This window comes from Myxocyprinus asiaticus, chromosome 3, assembly GCF_019703515.2.
Source record: "Myxocyprinus asiaticus isolate MX2 ecotype Aquarium Trade chromosome 3, UBuf_Myxa_2, whole genome shotgun sequence".
NCBI lineage: Eukaryota > Metazoa > Chordata > Actinopteri > Cypriniformes > Catostomidae > Myxocyprinus > Myxocyprinus asiaticus.
In genome coordinates, this window is record NC_059346.1 from 1116114 (window position 1) to 1135000 (window position 18887).

Below are 18887 nucleotides of genomic sequence, written 5' to 3' on the forward strand. Positions count from 1 at the left end.
AGGTGACGCCTCGCAGGAGCTGCAACAAAAATCCATTAGTGAGAATGATGAATGTTTTAAGATAAATCAAAGCTGCTCATTCATTTGATTTGTCAACACTGATCCCTCCGTGCGTGTTTACATGTTTCACAGCCTTAATCACACACATAAGTCTATTGATGGATCATTAATACTCTCAAAATTAATAAACCAACTTTGAAAAACAACAGACTGAAGCATCTCAGGAATATAAATACGAATAAATTGTTCAATGAAAAGTGAACAAAATTCCTGCTATACAGCACCTTTTCATCCTTCATGATATGCTTGTGTTGTGAAGTATTTCTATAAAAGGGCTTTCAGAAATATGCTCTGGTCAAGTTCAGACACTTCAACTTCATGAATCATATAACTTGATGAACAGGTTGGAAATAAAGAGCTAAAGTTAGTCATTGATCAGTGAGGAATTGACGATTACTTATTCAAATTGTTTATATCGTACCAATTTCTGTAATTGTTTCAAACAGGACAGAAGGTTTTAGAGGTTTACAAAGCAACAAAGAATTCATCAAATCCATTGCTAATACTTGCTGATGTTTGTGCTGTTGTTTTTCCACCAGCAATGATGTCACTTCCTGGAGGATGATGTCATTCAGGAACTGGCATTGGTTAGTTGAAGGGAGACTAACAGGATGGAAGGGTTAGTTAAGGTTAAGGTTAGGGTATTTCATTGGTGATAAATATTTAAATGTATCAACACTTAAAACAATATTCCCTAGAAAAGATATTTTGTTTGTAATATTTTGATTAGAGACAGGAAAAAATGAAGAAACACCTGGAATAATTCTTCATAAATGGCCACTTGTTCATATTAGAAGTTGCAGCTGGTGGCATGGCAAAAAAGACGGCAGCACTTAAACAAAATGTCTTTTTGTGAAATTATTGAAAATAAGTTAATTGTCCTATTGTGATAAAAGGAAACTAACTAACATGACTTCCATCTTTAAAAATGATTACCGTAATATTTTGCAGCGTATATTAACCGGCTCCTGTTTCACTCTCTGTTCAATCTATGGTATGTATGTGTCACGTTTATGGCACCGTCTAGTGGTTATTTTTGAATAAAGTGGTTTCAATGTTTATATCGATCTATTTAAAATGGCTTGTGTGAAAAGTGACTCTTATGTTGGGATAAATGACAGCTTATTTGAATAAAGTAAAAGTGACAGTAATGATGGGGGCCTGGGTAGCTCAGTGGTAAAAGACGCTGGCTATCACCCCTGGAGTTCGCTAGTTCAGCCAGGTCTCCTAAGCAACCAAATTGGCCTGGTTGCTAGGGAGGGTAGAGTCACATGGGGTAACCTCCTCGTGGTCGCTATAATGTGGTTCTGAAGATTCTTCCAGTTGCAGGTATATCACCGTTTCATCGTGATTTACCCGAGAAGTTTCACAAATGATGCTGGCGATACGATGTGAACTGATCCAGAGAAGATTAATGATGGTGAACATGTCAAACCATTTTTATTGACCTCTTGAACTGTTTGATTCACAAAAGAGCATCTGATGACAGAAAAAACATGTGATGACAGTAAGTCCTCACTTTCTTTGAGACGCTATTGTGTTTGTTAAATCTAAATGAAAGATTCATATAAACGATTTCATTACTGTCCCGCATAGAGTCTGAGGACTTCCTTATATGGCATTTTCATGGGCGTGAATTATGATAATTGTGAATGAACGTTACATTTCTATAGCACTTTTCTGACACTACACTCAAAGCACATGGTGAACAGGGGACTCTCCTCAACCTCCACAAGTGTGCAGCATCCACCTGGATGATGCGACGGCAGCCATACTGCACCAGAACACCCACCACACACCAGTTATTGGTGGAGAGGAGAGAGTAGAGTGATGTAGCCAATTTATGGATGGGGATTATTAGGAGGCCATGATAGATAAGGGCCAATAGGTGGAATTTAGCCAGGACCCCAGGGTTACACCCCTACTCTTTACGAGAAGTGCCCTGGGATTTTTAATGACCACAGAAAGTCAGGACCTCGGTTTAACGTCTCATCTGAAAGATGGTGCCTTTTTGCACTATAGTGTCCCCGTGGGGCATTAAGACCCAAACAGACACCCCCTGCTGACCTCCCTAATACCTCTTCCAGAATGAGGCCCATTGAGTGTATCTAAAGCTGACAAAAGTTAACGGGACATCTTAGTTTTAGTTCCAGAAATATTTCAAGAATTACTTCACCTCACAGATGTATCATGTAAACTTTTAATATAGTGTTTTTTTTTTATATTTCATCAAAGGATGGACCCATATGTATCCACAGAGGTCTGAGCTAAACCCCAAATACCCACTGACCCTATAAGTGCAATAACATTCAAACATTATTTTTCAGGGTCGAGTGTTGTTATCAATCATCACAAACCAAAAGAGATAAATAGAGATTAAAGAACTGATCATCAGCAGAGTTCAACAAGATTATTCACTCTTTCATATTAGTTCTGTTTATTTGAGAAGAGGGAAGCTTCAATCAATCTAGCTTTCATTTTGACAACACATCAGTAATGCAAATCAGTTTGCTCAGGAAGAAGCCGAATATAATCACTCTCGTTTGTAAATAAGCAGGAGTATTAAAGCGCATGAAATGTGATTCATTACCAAACTGTGATTTGTTCATTCATTCCCTCTTAAATCAGCCTCAGTCAGTCAGAATATTAATCAGATATGACACCATTAAAAAGCATGTGTAATTATGAGTTCCAGTGTCATTTCATGCTTTGTAATTTCGAATCATTTCTCAAGAAAGAAAGCGGTGTGTCATTTCTACACCAGTAGTGTCAACAAATGAAAATGTAAAAATACTGTTTTCAAACGGGCTTCTTCAGGAAGTCAAACTAACAATGGTTTACTGAAAGTGACTTTGAATATTAAACTGAGATATAAGAAAAGTATTTTACTCCAAAACTGTGGAACTCGCTTCCAGCAGATATTAGAGATGCACAGACTTTTGGTATTTTTAAATCTTGTCTTAAAACATCGTTTTTTCAGGATAGCTTTTACTTGAATGTTTTGATATGCATGTTTATGTACTCTTTTTTTGCTTTGTATATTGTTGTTGTTTTTTCTATGCAAAGTGCCTTAAGAAGCTACTTTTAAATGCACTATATAAAAATAAATGATTATTACTATTATTATTATTATTAACGTTCCAAAAACTGCTGTCATAATGTCACAGCAGACAACACATTCAACACACTCTAACGGCGAAATCGACTTTTCAAAATGTGGCTAATTCGTATGATATCGTGCGACTGCACTCGTTTGAATCCCTACGACTTTCACTACAGCCAATGACGTCGCTGGACGTCGTTTCCATCTAATACGCCACACTTACTTGCTTCTGTCACACACAACAGCTTCCTATCATGTTTACACACTCTACTGATTGGTTAGGTTTAGATAAGGGGTTTGGGTTAGGGTATAATATTAATAAGCATGTCCTTAACGCCTCGTGCGCAGAACTCGCGCTTCCGCATTAGACATCCGGGAATTTGCATGTGATGAAGTCGTACGAGTTTATGAGAACAACATCGGGCGAGACCATACAAAATAGCCAACTCGTAAATTATATGCGATTCTTCATGAGATCGGGTTGACACATTCTAGACATAAAAAAAGCTTTCAGTATGGATGTTTCATGATTTTTCACTGATTAAGCCTCTGAAGTGAACCGAATAACTTGGGGATATTGGATAACTGGCATTAGTTGTCATTTTCAAGAATATTCCAAAACAAATGCCTATTTATTCTGATAAAAACAACAACAACAACACATACACACACACACGCACAAGCATATCTGTGAATATAATCATTTATTTACTGTAGAATGATGCAAGAAATGTACACATTTTTATCTCAAGGTATAAAATCTTTTCTTAAATAAGCAGTTTTCATTCATACATTGTAAATGCATTAATTATTTGTTACAAACCCTGAAGAGAACACATCCCGTACAACAAACGACACCAAACAAAAGTAAAAATACAACTTTGCAATACAAATCCAGCAAACGGCGACCTGATTTGATTGAGGTTGAAGTATTGCTCTGTATTTGCCCGTATAAAAAGCTTTATTTCATTTCTTATGACATCTCTCTGACACAAAATAAGCATTGTTCTCAATTATATATAGATATGTACAGGAAAATATGTGCTCTAGTTGAAAAGGCCTGGGTTGAAGCTATTTGTTATGGGTTCTCAAATCAGTTGCTGTTGACGCAGACGGATAACATCATCAGGAAGTCCACAGAGGGGGTGCGTGACTCCAGGGCACAGAGAAATCTGGAAGACAAATGATCGTCCTAGATCAATAAAAATGTACTTTACAACAAAATCAAGCTTTTAGCATTGGGTTTTGAACAGAGATGAGCTTAAACATCTCATGAAGCAGACATTTGTCCCTATACTTTTCAGAAAACTAAACCCCATCAACCCATCTCATATAAACATGGCAATAATCAGAGGCGTAACTAGATTTGTAACTATAATCTTCAAAACTCGGCACATGAAAAGCTTCAGTTTGTGTACCAGAAAATATTTAAATTATAAATATATTAAATTTACTCTTAAAAGTCAACCAGAGACAATGTTCTCAACCCAATTTATTTCCACAGAGGGATGGGGAATACAACATATTTTCTTTACGATTTCAATATCAATTCCTATATCACTGATATCAATAACGATACCTCAATTTAATAGATTTTTTTCTTTTTGCAAATTCTGAGGATAAAATATGTAATTTTAGCCATTTAACATTCTCTTTAATTTATAGTTTATTAACAATAGAAAATTTTCTTAATTGGTTAGCCAGAATTTTTGACAACATTTTTACATCTAGTTGGATCAGGGAAATTGGGCTGTAACTTTTACACTCGCTTGGATCTTTGTCCTTTTTAAGAATCAGACTGATCCGGGCTTGTGTCATGGTTGGTGGAAGCTTTCCATTCTTTAATGATTCCATATAAATTTCTAACAAAAGTGGAGCCAGTTCTGTAGCATAAGATCTAAAAAATTCTGCGGCAAATCCATCTGGCCCTGGAGCTTTGCCTGTTGGCAAGGCCTTAATTACCTCGCCAAGCTCCTCCAAGGTTATCTCAGAATCAAGAGAATTTCTTGGCACAGTCATCAGTTTAGGAAGTTCTAATAGTTCCACAAAGTTTCTAATATCTTCATCAGTAGACGAAGATGTGGAACTATAAAGATCAAGATAGAATTCTTTAAAAGCATTATTAATATCAATGGCGGAGGTAAATATTTCACCACCAGCAGATTTCACTGAGGGAATAGTAGAAAAAGACTCTCTCTGCTTTATATATCTAGCCAAAAGTTTTCCTGCTTTGTCACCCGACTCAAAGTATGACTGTCTTGCCCTGAATAACCAAGACTCCACTTTCTGTGACAAAATAGTATTATATCTATATTTCAATCGGGTCAATTCTCTGAGACCATCAGATGGCATTCGGCACTTCAGCTCTGCCTCTGCACTTTTAATATTCTCTTCCAACTCCACAAGTTCTCGTGCTTTGGATATTTGATGAATGAGGCATACTGTATGATCCGACCCCTAAGAACCACCTTAAGTGCCTCCCAAGCCACGCCCACAGAGGATACTGAGGACCAGTTGGTCTCCATATAAACATTGATTTCAGACTTTAACATTTGTTGGAAATCAGGATTTTGCAAAAGGGATACATTAAAGTGCCAACTATATGATTTCTTTTTCTCTGTATGTGGCAACATCTCCAAACTCACCAGGGCGTAATCTGAGACTAAGACATTTCCAATTGAGCAATGAACAACAGATGAAATGAAGGATTAGAATAAATCGTATGGACTGATGAAAAAAAAATTATAGTCCCTACCAGATGGGTTTCAAAAGTCTCCAAATATCCGTAAGATCAAGGTTTTTACACATCCTGTGAAGTGTCAGTGTTGCTCTAGGGGGTTTACACACTTTTTCTTCACTATGATCAAGGACTGAATCCATCAAAATATTAAAGTCTCCTCCCAATATTATATTATGAGGGGTGCCAGTGGCTTGCAACATCTCTTCAAGATCTATAAAAAAGCCCTGATCATCAGCGTTAGGTGCGTAAATATTAGCCAAAATCAAACTTCGCCCCTTTGCAAATATTTTCTTGTGAAGCTCTGTTTGGGAATCACTGTTGTAAAGTATAAAATAAAATAATGAAACGCTCAGGCGCCTCACTGCAGTCAGACAGAACAATAACCCAAACACTGAGAACAATATGTGTGTGTGTGTGTGTGTGTGTGTGTGTGTGAGACAGACATTAAAAACCCCTCAGAGATCAACATTAATCAATAACTGCTGCACAGGACGTGTTGTGTTCCGCTTAAAAATAAATAACAACATATGGGTTTGGAACGACATGAAGGTGAGTAAATGACAGAAAGGAATCCCCAAGGTTCAGTGATTTTTATAGTCAGTCCAGAGTTGGATCTTAAATATCCAACCCGTTCTCACTCCCGAAGTGTTAAATACAGTCGTTGTGCAAGAGCCCAGCACGTCAATCTACGTATGTACGCAAAAACGCATTCTAGGGTCCGTTTCTGACACAAGCGGCAGACGAGCTCAGGGCAGTCTTATAAGGGAGGCGTCACTTTCAATCTTTGGATATTATCGTGTGCTTAACAGCAATATGTTTTATTATACTTATAAATATATTAGTGTAGTTACATCCAGGGGTGATTCTAGAATTTCAATCCCCCAATGACACTATTAGATTTCCATGCATAAGATAAGAGATTTAATGTGCATTGCAATGAATACTCAACATATGTGCGGACAAGTTCTTTCAATTAGTCAAACTCCCACTTAGGGAAACGTTTAGTGTTACTTTAATTGGTGCTATTTTAGTGCGTTTCTATCTTAATACCGTGGAAGGCTTTGCTTGGAAGATGTTAATAAAGCATTATATTGGGGGTCTGGGAAGCTCAGCGAGTATTGACGCTGGCTATCACCCCTGGAGTCGTGAGTTTGAATCCAGGGTGTGCTGAGTGACTCCAGCCAGGTCTCCTAAGCAACCAAATCGGCCCGGTTGCTAGGGAGGGTAGAGTCACATGGGGTAACATCCTCGTGGTCGCTTTAATGTGGTTCTCGCTCTCGGTGGGGCATGTGGTGAGTTGTGCGTGGATGCCGTGGAGAATAGCGTGAAGCCTCCACACGTGCTACGTCTCCGCGGTAACGCGCTCAACAAGCCACGTGATAAGATGCGCGGATTGATGGTCTCAGACGCGGAGGCAACTGAGATTCGTCCTCCGCCACCCGGATTGAGGAGAGTCACTACGCCACCACGAGGACTTAGAGCGCATTGGGCAGAAAAAGGGAGAAAAAAAAATAAAAAATAAAAAATAAAATAAAGCATTATTATTGTTACATATTTATTTGTTTTCTTTCCTAAGATGGAAATAAATGCATTTTCACAGGAAAAGAAGTATACTTGGTTTTTAATTTCAGCACTTTCAAAATCTGCGATTAATCGTGATTAATCGCGATTAAAAGTTTTAAATCGACTGACAGCACTAAATTCAAAGAATTAGTTATATTGAATTATCTTTATTTGGGGGCCTTTCTCAGCAAAAAAAACTATTTATACAATTAATTGTGATTAATTTAAATAATTAACTGACATATAATATAATTAATTTACATTTTTAATCTATCGACAGTCATAGCTTTTATATTTTAATCTGGAATTTGCCATTAAATGTAGAAGCTGGCATGGTGCTAACAACAAACAAACAAGTACAGCTCTTATGTACATCATCTATGACATACTGTCAATTCCCTCAGTTTGTAAAAAGCAAAAACATTCACAGTAATGTACTTACAATGGAAGTCTATGGGGAAAGTGTGCCAGAGGGTTTCAAAGCAGAAACGTGAAGTTTGTATTTATGTGAAAGCCCTTAAATTAATTCTTTCGTCCAAAAATGTGTTATCTGTGCTGTTAAGTTTCTACAAGTTTAAGATGGATAAACTTCTGGTGATGATGTCATTCCTGTGGGTGGAGTTTGCTCCATGTAAACAGTGAGTATAAGTGCAATACTGTACACGTGAGTGACAAGTTTTCTCTGGTAATCATTATTCCAGAATGCTGTTCATTTGAGCTTGAATTCATTCTTTGTGAAACGCTGCCAAATTGAATCATAAATAAATTATTAAAAACACTTATTTGCCGGTATGTCTCCATATGGATTCTGTGTGTATGCATAAGGCAAACCTATATTTATGAGTGCAATTGCAACTAATAAATCATAAAAGTGTTTTTAATTACATTCGGAAACAAAAATCACGTTGCACAGTCGCTTGGGTGTGAAAATACAACAGAAAGAGCAAAACGAAACATAAATTTCTACCCTTTTAAGTCTCTGTTGTAATGTGCGCACATCACAGACTGAGAAAATAAAGAGAAATGAAAAGGCAGAGCGGCACGTGTAATTTGCATCCTCATTAGCAGCTGCTTTTCACTTACGCTGAGAGAAAGGGGGTAATTAACACAAACTGCCCCACAATTTAAGAGTTTGCCTGAAAGCACAAGCATACATTACACACGCTGAGGGGCAACAAACAGCATTTCACATCCATATTGTGACCAATTTCCAACCGAAACAGGATACTCAACGAGAACAAAATGTGGGGTGGGACTTGATTTTATCCAGCAGGAATTGATTGGATGGAAAATTGGGCATTCTCGACCAGATTTTAGAAAGACTCTTTAAAACTCCCAAGACTGTCAAACACAGACGCTCATTTATTATTTCACTCTTCACATTTAATATGACTTTGAATTGTCTAACACGCGTGTCTAAACATGTTCTAATTAGAAGTCAGCGAATTAAGCAAAGGTCATGAGTTGGTTCTGCAGCAATTAAGTGATAAAACATTCATATCAGAGGAATTATGTGAAATAATCGTTTTATCTTCTCCAGTCCAAAACTCTGACAAAGACGATGGATTTTTTCTCTTCTTTTCAGTGTACTGCATCAACACTACTGTGTGTGTGTGTGTTTGTAAGTGTGTGTGAGTGTGTGTGTTTGTAAGTGTGTGTGAAAGAGTGCGTGAGTGTACGTGTGTGTGCGTGTGTGTATGTGTATGCGTACGTATGTGTGTGTGCGTACGTGTATGTGTGTGTTTGTGTGAGAGTGAGTGTGTGCGTGTGTGCGTGCATGTGCGTGCGTGTGTGCATGTGTGCTTGTGTAAGTGTGTGCACGCGTGTGTGTGCGCAGGTTTAAGTGGTTTATGAGGACTTTTTTTTGGTTATAAACTGGTAATTACAAGGGTATTATGCTATAAATGTGGTTTATGAGGACATTTCTAATGTCCCCATAATTTAAATCTCTTAAAAAAAAACATACTAAATGATGTTTTATTGAAAATGTAAAAATGCAGAAAGTTTTTTGTGAGGGTTAGGTTTAGGGGTAGGGTTAGGGTTAGGGGATAGAATCTATAGTTCATACAGTATAAAAATCATTATGTCTATGGAGAGTCCTCATAATGATAGCTTAAACCAACATGTGTGTGTGTGAGTGTGTGTGTGTGTGTGTGTGTGTGTGAGAGAGAGAGTGAGACAGTAAACAACAGCCTCTATTCATGTGTAATTGCCACTGGAGCTTCAGTCTTTTGTACACGCCAATAATCAAATTCATTCTCTGTTTGCATCTGTCGCAAGCTGAAATGTGCTGAGAGCAGATATGAACCACAAATCTCTCGGTCTGAACATTTACCTATCAATACAGAACTGATTAGCTGAAAAACAAAAACATGACTTGGAATTTGGAAAGTTGGAATATAAAATCACATTCACCAACATCTCTACAATAGAACAATAGTCTGGTTCTGGAGGAAAAAAACATAACTTATAAACCTTTAAAGACAGTTAAAGACATCAGTCTATATAATTTCAACTTTCTTTAAAACAATCATGTTTAAAAATCATGTGCAGCTCCGCCCACTCCCATGATGCACTGTGAATGATGCAATTGAGTCGCTCTCCCTACACTCTCAAACTACTAATATACTTGTGTATATCTGAATATTTTGCAATAACATTTAAATATATTATGTCTTTACTTGTAATAAGCATCTTTATATCAATAGTTTTATAGTTTTCCATTGTTATTAATTTTATTACATCATTCACAATGATTCATGGGATTGTAGTTCATTCCCTCATTAAAGATGAGAGTACACAGTCTTGTATCTTCATCTTTTTGTCTGATTTTCAAATGCTTCTTTACTTCAAATCAAAGTTTGCAATGTTGTGATACACCTCAGAGCTGATTGGTTTGGTTCATGGTGCAACTATGTTATGAAGGATTTTATGAAATCACTAGGATGAAATAGGGTTAGGGTTACTGTATCAAATATGATACACAACGTTGTGTGTAAAGTGATTTATGGTGGGATAAATAACAGCTTATTTTAATAAAGTAAAAGTGACAGTAATGATTATATTGTTTCTGATATTTTAAAATGAGTATTTACTGAATATAAGCAACTTGTGCTTGGTTAAAATTTTGTATATTATTTTATTGAAAATGCATGTTGAAATCCATGTATTAAATATGATACAACAGACTTTTGAGGAATATCTCTCAATCACCATTACATGTGAACTAATATGTCTGTGTATTTTCATATATGCAGTCTGCTCTGTCATTATAAAGATCTCATTATTTTACATTTCAAGCTATGATGATGTCATCTTACCATAAGATCCTGAGACCCAGAGAAAAAACAATTTCCCTTTTTTAAATGTCAAAATAGTGTTTGGTGCATAAAATACATATGATAAATAGTTTATTGAAAAAAGAATATTTTACTCATATTGTATTTGATACTGTGATACATTTCAGTCCATATTTACAGAGCAAGAAGAGGAAGTTGTCATGGTCAAACTCTCAAACATTTGATATCTCTGAAAAATCCAGAGAGACCTCTGATAATACCCCAAGATTTACCACTGTAGAAAAACTTCAGGAACAAATGTCCTACACACAAATGAATTACTGGACCTCAGGAGGATAATGACCTTTAAAGCCTAATGGATCAAATATGACACACAAAAAAAATGTGCAAGTTTTATAGTTTTTCTAATGATACTAAAAACAGTTTAATGTCAATTAATTCAAATTTTCTGACAATCCTGTCATATAGGCTTTACAGGGTTAATAGTGAAGGTTTTGTCTGTGTGAAGCGCACAAATAGGCAGATGCCACTGACTTACTGAGACAGAAGAATTCTTCCTGAAAACCCAAAATACACTAGCAGTTTCTCCAGCAATATACTACTAATAGAGCCTCAGTGGTTAAAGGGACAGTTCACCAAAAACAATATCAATGTCACAAGAAATATCAGCATAGAGATCTGAAACAACATGAGCGTAAGTTAACCATTTTGGGGTGAACTATCCCTTTAATATAAACCATGGGTACTTCACCTTTCTTGGCACACTTACAAAACCAAACAATTTGCTAAATTGAAAATATGTAGTTGTTAACATAAAGAGCTATTTCTTCCTCATGTGACACTTAAAATGACTGTAGGTGGTGTAATATGATGTATTCAGGTTGATTTATCAAATTAAACAATAGTTTGACTTGAATTAAACCAGATCACTGAGATGTTACCACATTACTGCACTCTTTTATTAAGTTAGTCTGGCATATAATTTATTTTTAAGTGTATATAAATTCATTTATTTGGTCTTCATGATTAATAAAAAAAAAAAATAAACAACAACAGAGACAAAGTCTAATAGAAATCACTGTCAATCACAGATTTACCAACATTTTAACTAAAACAATCTCAAATTGCAAATATAGGCCTAATGAAAAAAAGTCTATTTTAGAACTGATAAAATCAGTAATATCCAATTGGAACTAGAATAAAATACCACTTAACCCTCCCATTCTGATCAAGAAGGGCCGCTACAGCCCGCGCTACACCCTCCTCCCCCTGGCTATCCAATGTACTCTGTGAACATCGCTCTAAACTCAGAGCAGCGGAGAGGAAATGGTGCAAATCGAAAGATCTTGCTGACCTAAGTATGTATCAGTCACTCCTCTCATCCTTCTCTGCTAACATCTCCACTGCAAATAAAACATACTATCACAACAAAATTAACAATTCTTCTGATATTCGCACACTTTTCAAAACTTTTCCTCTCTTCTTTGCCCACCTCCTCTCCCTCCCACATCATCTCTAACAGCTGATGACTTTGCCACATTTTAAATAAATAGATAAATTACCAACCATCAGCGGTCAATTCTCCACACCACAAACCCACAAACACACATTAACATCACACTCACTCTTCCTTCTTTCTCTCCCCTCTCGGAAGCGGAAGTCTCCAAACCTCTCCTTTCCATCCATCCTACTACCTGCCCTCTTGATCCTATCCCCTCCCACTTCCTTCAAGCCACCTCTCTTTCAATCTTACCTGCTCTCACTCACATCATTAATACATCTCATCTCACTGGAATCTTTCCCACCGCATTTAAGCAGGCTCAGGTAACCCCACTGCTTAAGAAACCCACCCAAAACCATGCACTTTTAGAAAACTACAGACCAGTATCTCTACTCTCATTAATCGCTAAAACACTTAAACGAGTCGTGTTCATACAAGTCTCATCTTTTCTTACACAGAACAACCTGCTACACAGCAACCAGCCTGGCTTCATAAGCGGGCACTCTACAGAGACCGTCCTGCTGTCAGTTACTGAAGCTCTGAGACTGGCAAGAGCATCATCCAAATAATCCGTACTCATCCTGCTGGATCTGTCTGCTGCTTTCGACACAGTAAACCACCAGATTCTCCTGTCAACCCTCACGACAAAGGGCATCACAGGAACCTCACTCCACTGGTTCAAGTCTTATCTCACAGGTAGGTCTTGGAAGGGAGATGTGTCTAAGTCTCACAAACTAGCTACCGGGGTGCCTCAGGGTTCAGTGCTTGGACCACTCCTCTTCTCCATATACATGTCATTACTAGGATCCGTCATGCAGGCACATGGCTTTTCCTATCACTGCTATGCTGATGACACACAACTCTACCTCTCATTCCAGCCTGATGATCCGACGGTAGCGGCCCGGATCTCAGCCTGCCTAGCAGACATTTCGTGTTGGATGAAAGATCACCACCTCCAACTCAGCCTTGCTAAGACAGAGCTGCTCGTGCTTCCAGTGAGCCCAGCAATTCATCACAACTTCACCATTCAGCTAGACTCCTTAATGATTACACCATCCAGGACAGCCATAAATCTTGGAGTTGTGTTTGACGATCAGTTGTACTTCACAGACCACATCGCAAGGACTGCCCGATCGTGCAGATTTGCCTTGTACAACATTAGGAAGATCAGGCTCTTCCTATCGGAGCATGCTAAACAACTCCTCATCCAAGCTCTTGTACTATCCATGCTGGAATATTGCAATGTTCTTCTGGCAGGCCTTCCTGCATGTACTGACAAACCTCTGCAATGGTCCAGAATGCGGCAGTGAGAGTGGTCTTCATCGAGCCCAAGAGAGTGCACGTCACACCTCTCTTCATCAAATTGCACTGGCTGCCAATTGTTGCTCATGTTAAGTTCAAGGCATTGATGCTTGCTTACAGAATAACCACTAGCTCCGCACCCCACTATCTAAACCCACTACTTCAGACTTATGTGCCCTCCAGAAGCTTGTGTTCTGCAGGTGAATGGCACCTCATTGTGCCATCTCATAAAGGCACAAAATCACTGTCCCGGACCTTTACTCTGACTGTTCCCCGCTGGTGGAATGACCTGCCTAATTCCACTCGAGCGGCTGTGTCTTTAGCCTCTTTCAAAAAATAGTTTCTTTTCTGTGAACAACTAACCCATTCATACTAATGCATACCTGCTCTAAGATATGTGAGACTTGTATTACAGCACTTATTATATTGTTGCCCCTTTTGTTGGATGAATCACTTCTATTGTTCTCCTCATTTGTAAGCTGTTTTGGATAAAAGTGTCTGCTAAATGAATACATGTAAATGTACTTTACTGTTAGCTGTCATTCTTGACCAGAAACAGTACAGGTGTAACTGTTTTTTGTTTGTTTGTTTTTTTAATTATTACAACATTCCTTCTATCCTGAAGTAAAAACAATAAAATTATGGGATTTTATGTTTTTTAGATCTTATTTACATGTACATTTCTCGATTTCACCATTCATTTGCATATATAAATAAGCAAGTTTAACTGAACATCTAGTTGAAACGAAGAAAATATGAAAATGTGTCATGTATTAGGGCCAGATTACTGCCATCTGGTGAAAAAAGAAAAATAACATGATTTCAAAATCACGTTATGACAATAATAGCCAGTAGATGGCGGCAGTGTTTTATGTCTGTGTAGTAATTCTAAAGTTTATTACAACTTATGCATTTGGATATATATATATATATATTAGACATTATCAAACTATTGTCTGTGTGTGTGTGTGTGTGTGCGTGCGTGCGAGTATGTGTGTGTGAGTGAGTGTGTGTTTGTTTGTGTGTGTGTGTTTGTGTGAGTGAGTGTGTGTGTGTGTGTGTGCATGTGTTTGCATGTGTGTGAGTGTGAGTGTGTCTGTTTGTGTGAGTGTGTGTGTATGTCTGTGTGAGAGTATGTGTGTGTTTGTGTGAGAGTGTGTGTGTGAGTATGTGTGTGAGTGTGAGTGTGAGAGTGCGAGTATGTGTGTGTGTCTGTGTGAGTGTGTGTCTGTGTGCATCTGTTTGTGTGAGTCAGTGTGTGTGTTTGTGTGAGTGAGTGTGTGTCTGTGTGTGTGTGCATGTGTTTGCGTGTGTGAGTGTAAGTGAGGGTGTCTGTTTGTGTGAGAGTGTGTGTGTGTATGTCTGTGTGTGAGTATGTGTGTGAGAGTGTGTGTGTGTGTGTGAATGTGTTTGTATGTGTGTGAATGTGAGTGTATGTGTAAGTGAATGTCAGTGTGTGTGTGAGTGTAAGTGAGTGTGTCTGTTTGTGTGAGAGTGTGTATGTCTGTGTGCAAGTATGTGTGTGTCTGTGTGAGTGTGTGTGTGTGTTTGTAAGTGAGTTTGTGTGTGAGTCTGAGTGTGTCTATGTGTGAATCTGTTTGTGTGAGAGTGTGTGTGTGTGTATGTGTGTGAGTTTGTGTGTATGTGTGACTGTGTGTGTGTGTGTGAATATGTGTGCAGTGTTCTGCATTCTGCCTTGTGACTGTGCTAGTCTCACCCATTTATTTCTCTGTGTGTGTGCTGTATTGTGGGTGTGTTATAGTCTTCCTCTCTCATTTCTGTGTGTGTGTGTGTGTGCATGTGTGTGTGTGTGTGAATATGTGTGCAGTGTTCTGCATTCTGCCTTGTGACTGTGCTAGTCTCACCCATTTATTTCTCTGTGTGTGTGCTGTATTGTGGGTGTGTTATAGTCTTCCTCTCTCATTTCTGTGTGTGTGTGTGTGTGTGTGTGTGCTGTATTGTGGGTGTGTTATAGTCTTCCTCTCTCATTTATGTGTGTGTGTGTGTGTGTGTGTTCTGAATTGTGACAGATTTATATATTTTTTTTGACAAAATTAAAAAGAATTGCTCTGTTTTTAGTCTTTCCCATTCATTTCCTATGGTCGGTCAGTTTTGACCATGAACAGTAAAGGTGTAACTTTTTTACGACCACTTAGACTGATCGAATCAAGTCCAAATGTTTTGTTGTGTTCAGATGGTAAGTGGAGGAAAAGTCACCACTCTTGTGCTGCTCAGATAAAGGAAACTATCTATATATGATGTTTATTTTTCATTCCCCATTGACAAATATTTTGTTCTTGTTTTAAGCATAAACCACACCAAATTTGGTTAGATTTCTCTGAAAACAAGACTTAATATCTAATGCCATTCTACCTCTCAAGTAATTTATTCTTGTTTTAAGGATGTTTGAGATATTTTTAACAGAAAATAAGACAAAAAAAATATTCAAAAAACACAAAAAATATATTTTTTTAAAGTGACAGGCGATTGCCGTTTTAACACGCTACATCATTTGTATGCTGTGTGTTTGATATCATTGGTGACAAACTGAAATCAAGATGTCACAATGAAAACTATATTTTGTTTGGTGCTGTTGGAAATAAAACCTCTGTGCTAATTTCACTTGCTGGTCCGTCTGATATTTTTAATATTTTTGTCGCTCAGGGAGAAGAAACCACTGAGCCATTGAATGCAAAACAGCTGAACTGATTATTCTAGAAAGAATGTTTCTGTCAGTGTGCGTTCATCCCTCAATGCTCAACACATCAGTATTCATAAGAAATCAAACGTTTTTCAAATCAAACGGATACAGTACGGTCAAACCTTCAGAATGGCAACTTACTGACGGTTTTGTGAAACGATGCGATATGAACTATTAATTTCCTTTAAAAAATGAATGAGAGGAAGATGACAATGAGGAAGAGGAGAGTGCACAGGAAGTAGCTTCAGTCTTAATGAGCTCATGAATATTTGATGGCAGCGTGACCTCTGAGGCAACGAGACCCTCTCAAGCATGATTTCATCATCACAGTGAGCTTTCATCACAATCACACGACCCTCCAGAGAGAAAATCCTCATCTGAGACACGAGCGCTTTGAGCTGTATGTTTTCATTAACACATGTTAGTAATGTTATTGGTGAAACGCATAATGCTAAACCACACTAGTGTTCAACGGCAGTACAGAACAGCATGATGGGAAACATATAGCGAGGTTGACACGTAAATAGTTAAAAAGTCATGTATAAAATGGACAGTTATGGATGTTGATTGGTCAATACACAAAACGCTATCTGTTGTACAAAACAAGACCAGATGGGATAAATCAAGTACTTTGCAGCCTCTGCTATCTAACTATCACGAAAATGCAGAATGAGACTTTTTTCTGCAAGCGCTTTTCATGTGGAGTTCAAAGCGACACTTGACACTGGTGTTGCCGCCCTGATGTGAATCATGAACCCAGCTTCATGATTGCTGTAGGAAAGCGGATAGCCACAGATTAATGTGCAGATTAATAATGTGGACGATGAGAGTTTAAGAGATTTAATGCCCATTGTAATGAATACTCATTACTCATAGTTCTTTCAATTAGTCAAACTGTCTCTTAGACTTTGGGAAACGTTTAATGTTACTTGAATTGGTGATATTTTAGTGCATTTCTATCTTTATACTGTGGAAGGCATTGTTAGGAAAATGTTAATAAAGCATTATATTACTACATATTGTTTGGTAAATAAGTGCATTTTGACAGGAAAATAAATATTAAATATTAGTAAAATTTCAGCACTTTCAAAATCTGTGATTAATCGCTATTAAATATGAAAAATTATGTGATTAAATCACAATTAAAAATGTAATTGACTGACAGCACTAAAAAACATAAATAAAAGTCTCATTAAAACCACTGATATACTTGAAAAAAATTTTTTTGGCATAAGTAGGTTAGAATTATATTCTATTATTATTTTTATTATTATTATTACTATTAAACAATAAGCATATTTTTTTTAAATACTCATATTTTAAAAAACTATTATTTAATAATAATTTATTCAATATTTAACATTTATTTATATGTATTTATTTTACAATATTTTATATTATTTTTCTAAAAAGGCAAAAAAAAAAAAAAAAGTGAAAAGTATATAGGAAATAAATGGGAAAGACTAAAAACAGAGACATTTTTTTATTTTGTGAAATAAAATTAGAAAAAAACCAAAACAATTAAAAGTAATTAAAACCATTGACATTTTTGAAAAAATAAATGTTGGCAGTGAATAATAAAAATAGGCAGTGAATTTGTTTTTAAAAACTCATATTTAAAAATAGTATTTAATAATAAATTATTAAATATTTAACATTTATTTATATTTATTTATTTTAAAATAATTAATATTATTTTTATGAAAAGGCACATTTTGTTCAGGTACCCTAAGAAAAAAAAAATAGAAATACATGATTCAAAATATCATGATATTTGTTTGATATATATATATAAAGTACGGACTTAAAAAAAGCCAATAGACTGTGTATATTTCATAAAATTTGTAAACAAAAAAAAAACAAAAAAATACAATAAAATCATGTTTGAAAACTTTAGCAAGGAAAGTAGGCCTATGTTAACACATTTTATGGTTCCAACACTTAACATTTTCTAAGTCTCATTATTTTATTTAATTTTTTATGCAGAAAATGCTTTAAATGTTTTCCAAAAAATTATACACGTATTTTTCACCTTGGACAACCATTTCAGTGTCAATGACCCATTGATGATTATTAGCATCATTGTGATTTGTGTGTAAAGTGTTGAGGCCCATCTGTGTCTCCTTGACAAACTTAAGTCTGATAGATAGAATATGAAAGAGCGATTAGTCATTGGTCTCCGATTAAAATGTTTGTCCATGAAGCTGTAAATATATTTATGAAGAACATACGTATCTGACTGATCACTTGATATTGATGTTTTGTAAGAATAATGTCTGATGATCTTCTGTTCTTTGTGAACGTCTTCACTGTCTCACCTGCAGTGATCTTTATGCCGCTCGACCCTCCGTGTCTCTGGTGGATTCAGCAGCTCGAGCCAGACTGTCGGCCATCAGAGCTTCTTCCAGACTGCGACGGGCTTGATGGACCTTCAGCTCCTGCTCCCTGAGGAACACCACGAAAGAGAGAAAGCGTTGAGACAGCCGCTGCTGCTGTCGAACAGCGTTCTTCATCATCTGTGACCTCTCTTTATCTCCTCACCTGATGTCTGTCTCACTGTGTCACCTCCCCCAACGACCTGTCAATCAAATCCCACCCTGTCTATCACCTCTTTTAAC

At 36.9% G+C, this 18887-nt stretch overlaps 1 protein-coding gene across 2 annotated transcripts in view; it reads right to left on the reverse strand.

Annotated features, from left to right (window-relative positions):
- Nucleotides 1-3850: 3850 nt before the first annotated feature.
- Nucleotides 3851-18887, reverse strand: part of mbd2 (methyl-CpG binding domain protein 2) — a 48814-nt gene continuing 33777 nt past the window's right edge. The window contains exons 6-7 of one of the 2 annotated variants that reach the window (XM_051668055.1): nucleotides 18588-18714; nucleotides 3851-4335 (exon numbers count right to left, since the gene is read on the reverse strand). In XM_051668055.1, coding sequence (XP_051524015.1) covers nucleotides 18600-18714 — 115 coding nt within the window. In that variant the 3' untranslated portion in view covers nucleotides 3851-4335; nucleotides 18588-18599. The remainder of the gene's footprint in view (nucleotides 4336-18587; nucleotides 18715-18887) is intronic. The other variant, XM_051668063.1, reaches the window with a different exon arrangement.